Genomic DNA, 5,546 nt, shown 5'->3' with positions numbered 1-5,546 from the left:
TGCCCCGCAACGCCGGGGTCGGCCCGCCACGGGCGCGGGAGAAACACAGTGCGGGCAGGAACTTGTCGCCCCTCTGCCTGGGATACCCTGAGCCGGGAGCGGGGTGCCGGGGGGGGGGGGGGGGGGGGCGGTTCTGGGGCGCATTCAGAGAAAGGCAAAGGAAAGGAAACTACCCACCCCCGCTCTCCACCTCCTTAATTCTGGAGATACATGCTTAACAAAGCACAGCATAATGAAAGCGTTTGTTCAAAATATTTTAATAAAGATTCTTTCCGACATAGATACACATACAAACGATCGTACATTGCTGTCATAATCTGATTGACCTATTTAATATATATCACTCTTTACACATCCGTGACCTGCCAACAGATCCATCATGGCTCCTATTTTGCCATCCAACCTGACAGTCCGAATTTGTATTATCTGCAAGTAGTGGAAAATAGCAGGACTCGTTTTTGAAAAGAAAAAAAAAAATCTTGATTTACAAATGGCAGAGAGACAGCCACCCAGCCATGCAAACTAAACTGAAGGCTCACTTTGGGTAAATAGCTACTTCTTGCTTTTCATCTCTCATTTTTCCTTAAAAAAAGAAAACCACCCCACCCCCACGGAAAAAGAAAAGAGAAGAATTCCACGCGTTCTGTAAATCAGCCTAAAGTATTTTAAAGTATTTCAACTTAAATAATCATCCACAGTCAGAATAATTTACATACACATTAAAAGCAGTTTAAATTATACCTTTGAAAACAGCGCCTGGGAAAACACTGGCTTGGCAAGTGTTCTTGTAGCAGCTATTGCTCTGATGCCTTGTAAAAGTAAATAGCTATTACCTGTTATAAATGCAAAGAATACCCTTTCAAAAATCAGTTGGTTGAGCAATTAAGAATACACTTTTCCTCTAATTTTTGGACTGAAGCAATTTATTAAAGCTCAATTTAAATACAGGGATGATGCAACTTAAAATCCAGATGACCTTTCATAAACCTAAGCAGCTCGGATACATCAACATTTCTGGTTATACGTTGTTGGCAAATAAATGTTTTAAACACTTGGCACACAGTTGAAGTTAATCCATAAACAGAATTTTAGAAGCATTTAAAGTAACTGCACATAAGACCCGTGACCTTAACACATGATAAATATTGTTGGCGTGGAAGGGTCATTTAAAGAATAACAAATAAATAGCATGTCTTGTTTATACATCATTGCAAACTGGAAAGAAACAAGGTGCACATAAATATTTCTTTTAAAAATGCGATACTTTCAGCCACGCGGAGTAGGGGTTTTGATCGGTTATTTTTTGTCTTTTTTTTTTTTTTAACTCTCTCAATTTTAAATCACTCTCACCAAACTTTGCGCATTTTCACAGGATCAAAGTTTAGAGACGATAAAAAATACAAAGTCTTCCATAGCAATGGTCCAGTCTCTTTGTTTCTGTGAGTCACTTAAATAATAAGTTTACATTTCAAGTTTGTTTGTTTCCTGGCTCAGAATAATATTAATAATACTGCTAATAATAATTAATTAAAAAAAAAAAATCTATGTTCGAGTGCCCTCTTTGATTTGTCCCCGGCGATAGCCCCAGCTCCCAGCCTGGCCTGCTATTTCCCGGCCTCTCCTTTGTCCGGACGGGCAGCGAACCCCCCGGCGCTCCCCGGGCCGGGCCTTCCTTCCTTCCTCCCCGCGGCACCCCCGGCCCCTCGCCCCCTCCCCGCCGCCGCACGCACGCTGGCTCCCGTCGCGGTCCCATCCCGGCGGCACCCGAGGAGACGAGCGAGGCGAGTCCGGGCGGAGAGCGGCAGGGGCCGGGCAGCGGTCAGTCCCTCCGCCGCCTCCGCGCCCCCCAGCCCAGGACCGGGCCGCCGGCAGTCGCCGCTTCCCGGGGCCGCGGCGGCGGCGGGGGACGACCACGGCGGCGGCGCTTAAGGCTTCTCCGTGCACTGTTTGCAGAGGCTGGAGGAGACGCTGTTGAAGATGGCACATTTCTCCGGGCAGGAGGTGGCGGGGGGCAGCCCGGCGCTGAAGGGGTAACCGGCCGCCTGCTCGTAGGCGCCGAGGGCGGGGTGCAGCGCCGCCGCCGCTGCCGCCGCCGCCGCGGCGGAGCTGGGCAGGGAGGCGGCCGAGATGGCCTGGCCCTGGTTGAGATAAGCCACCAGGCGCCGCATCTCCTCCAGGGCCTGCGCCTGCATCAGGATGTAGTTCTTGGCCAGGAGGAGCGTGGCGATCTTGGAGAGCTTCCGCACCGAGGGGCTGTGCGCGTAGGGGATGACCGCCCGCAGCTCGTCCAGCGCGTCGTTCAGGTCGTGCATCCGCCGCCGCTCCCGCGCGTTGATGTTGAGCCGCAGCGCCTTCTGCTCCTTGGACTTCTTGCTGCCGCCGTGCCCGTGGGTGTTGGAGCAGCTGCCCTCGGCCGCCTTCAGCCCCCCGCCCCCCCCTCCTCCGCCGCCCGCCGCCGGCGAGGCGACGCGCGGGTCCCCCCCGGCGCCGCGCAGCACCAGCTCGCAGCGGCCGTCGCTGTCGTCGTCGGGGCTCTGCTCGCCGCCGCTGCTCTCGGCCACCGAGCTGCGGCTGGCGCTCTCCCCGTACTTGACGCAGACGGAGCCCGGCGGTAGCGCCAGCGGATCGCCGCCGACGCCGGGCTGCAGCAGCGCCTCGGGCTCCGACGCCTCGTAGCAGGCGAGCGGCGAGGGCTGGCGGTCGCGGGGGTGGGAGAGGTCGAGCCCCGGGGGTGAGCGGAAGGCGGACTCCATGCGCTTGGCCGAGGCGGCGAGGCTCTTGTGGAAGAGGTCCTCTTCTGCGGGCAGACCCAGCGCCCGCTCCATCGGCGCCCCGCTCGCCTCCGCCTCCTCCGCCCCCCTCAACTCCCGGCCCGCTCCTCCAAGGCTCCGCGCCGCGGCAGGCGGCTCCCCGGCGTCCCGCTGGCAGAAATCGTCTCCTGGCTCCCGCCGGGGCTGCGCCGTACCCGGCGCCGCGGCTGCCCCTTCTCTGGCTCCGGCGGCGGCTCGGACTGCGGCTCCGGTGGTTTCGGCTGCGGCTCCGGCGGCTCCGGCTCGGGCTGTGGCTCCGGCTGTGACTCGGGTTGTGGCTGTGGCTCCGGCTCGCCCTCAGCAGGCGCCGCGCTGGGGCATTGTGCGCTGCCAGTGGAGCCGCTTCCACCGTTTATCTTGCTTGGATTCACCTTCAAGAGATTTCCGGACCCATCAACCAGCAGCCGCCGCAGACGGGGGAGTCTTTTACATCATTATCTCTGAGAGTAGGTTATTATGAAGAAGACTCGCCTGTTGGGACAGAGCTTTCTACCCAATCAGGTTAACGTTTTAATTAATAGGATTAAAACGGTAACAAACAATCCCAGGCACTATCTGGCCCTGAGTCTGAATAGTTTCTTTTCCCAGGTCTGAAGACAGGCAGCAGCTAGAGCTTTATAAGAGGCGCCTGCTCCATTATTCTCCCTGCCATCTGTATACACAGCTTAACGCATATGTTTGCAAGACGTTGTGTCCTGTTAGTAACCCAACAACTGCCTTTAGCTTGACATGTGTGGCGACTTTCACTCATCAATGAGCACACTAAAAGCCCTACTTAGATCGAAGGATGTTCTTTGCCTCCTTCAGCAAATTACAGTCCTGCACTGCAGAAAAGCCCACTTCAACACTTCTCCTTCCGAGTGCTGCCAGCAGACTTCTGCTAACTTAGCCGTGGAGTCAGAAGTGACACCCTCTCCCCCCAGCCCACCCACCCCCTGCATTTACATTAACTTATAGCTCCCTCCCACCCCCACCCGTCTTTCCGAAAAGCATCGCCTGGGAAATAAAAAAATAAATTAAACCCCCAGGAGCAAGCCCAGCCGTCGTGCCCACTTCTGCCTACCGCCAAAGTCCACTTTGCTTCCCTGGGAGGCGGGTGGTCCCCAGTCTTCCCTCTTCCCCACTCCCTTCCACCCCCCCTCCACCAAACGGAGACCAAACTACGGGGAGGTTCCCCTCCTCCTTTCCTTATCCCTTTCCAAGTAGCAGATTGCTGCTTGCGAGTGATTATCCCCCGTGTCCCTATAAAAAACATAAAGCCCCATCAGTTACCTTGAAAATGAACGGATCTGGGGAGGAGAGAGGGCGGGGAGAGAAAGGGCAAAACCCACCAAACTTTTTTTAAATTTATTTTTAATTGTGACTGACCAACTCTTTGCGGCTCCGTGCCCTCCTGCCTCCCTCCGGCGAGCCCAGCTCGGCGGGAGCACCCTATTCTTCTTCCCAACGTCGGGATGCCGCCGACGGTGTCAGGGCGAGGCGACCCCAGCTATCCGGTTACCCTGGCCCTCTGCTCCACTCCCGGGGCTTCTCCTCTGAGCCGGGCACACGCTCCTCTGCGCTCTCCCAGAAGATGCACTGGAAACCCTAGAGTCGGTCTGAATTTTGTCCCACTGATCCTCTGATGCTTGAGGCGAGCATCTCGGTCTCTCCTTACTGTTAGCACTCAGAGTATTTAGTGGCAGGTTTTCATTCTAATGACATCAGTAAAAACAATATTTCCCAACACTTCCAAATCATTCTTATGTGGCAGGATTACTGAAGGCTATGAAATTTTTTGGTTTCTCTGGTTTCATTAAAAACCTTTTAATTGTGTCTTTCGGAGTTGGCCCCAGGTGTTGGACTCTTTTCATTACATTTTGCTCTAATGTGATGAAATTCTAATTCTCTCCTTACCATATGGTTAAATTTCCCCACTGAGAATTAGTTGAAAAAGGAGAAATAATCTATTAATCTCTGTAATAGATTCACAAATGAGGTTTGCCACAGAACCCGTTTTTGAATGGTAATATCAGAACAGTTGGGTGCCTTGTTTCAGGAAAGAAAGGGCCAGGCGACAACAGAAAACGTTTGAATTTTCACCTGGAAAGAATGAAAAGAAGCCAAGCTGCAGATTTCAGAGTAATTGACTGAGATTTCATCTAGCCAGGACATGACTACAATACAGACCTTCCTCACCTCGTGTCTCCGGATCAGAGGCGAACATACAAGCCGAGCCCTCCGAAGAGGGGGGGGAGGGGGTCTCGCCTCCCAGCCCCATTTGGCTGCTGCGCTTATCCCTGGTCGCCGTCCAAGCGCACAGTCGCCTCGCGCCTCGCTCCCCTCCCCCTTTCCAAGGGATGGATGCCACCGTTAACCTCTATCATTATTAATCCAAAGGCATTTTAAGTTTATTGTTTTTCAATTAGCAACTTCATTTTCCCCGGGATCATAAAAAAGTGCTTTATATTCTCAACAGAGGGTTGGGGGTTTTATTATTATTGTTTAGTCTGTTTAATATCCAACTTGTAAAACTCATGTGGTCACTTAAGGATGACGAATACTATTATTATAATTTGATGGCTAGTGGGAACATTTCATTCCGTTCAGCTTATTTCTTCGAAGACAGAGGTCTCCGGCTCGATCTCTCCCACTGATCTGTGGGTTCAGCAGTTCTACCTCCCCTGCTTTTATGCGCAACTTTGGGGACGGCGTACGCTGCCGCTCCGCGGGCAGCGGGGCTGGTTGCCCCGAGAC

General features: G+C 53.3%; 1 protein-coding gene across 1 annotated transcript; it reads right to left on the bottom strand.

Annotated features, from left to right (window-relative positions):
* Positions 1–241: 241 nt before the first annotated feature.
* BHLHE22 (basic helix-loop-helix family member e22) lies at positions 242–4,163 on the bottom strand. The gene has a single exon (XM_027894329.1). It carries the CDS (start codon positions 2,823–2,825, stop codon positions 1,926–1,928), a length of 900 nt encoding a protein of 299 aa, XP_027750130.1. The 5' UTR covers positions 2,826–4,163; the 3' UTR covers positions 242–1,925.
* Positions 4,164–5,546: the final 1,383 nt, after the last annotated feature.

Source organism: Empidonax traillii, unplaced genomic scaffold (genome assembly GCF_003031625.1).
Source record: "Empidonax traillii isolate 1590-97213 ecotype Southwest subspecies unplaced genomic scaffold, ASM303162v1 scaffold425:size1421777, whole genome shotgun sequence".
NCBI classification, from domain to species: domain Eukaryota; kingdom Metazoa; phylum Chordata; class Aves; order Passeriformes; family Tyrannidae; genus Empidonax; species Empidonax traillii.
Note: the sequence above shows the minus strand (reverse complement) of the source record. Positions and strands in the feature narration are given on the sequence as shown.

Coding starts and splice junctions, on each gene's coding strand:
- BHLHE22 (XM_027894329.1), bottom strand. CDS start 2,825: ATGGAGCGGGCGCTGGGTCTGCCCGCAGAAGAGGACCTCTTCCACAAG.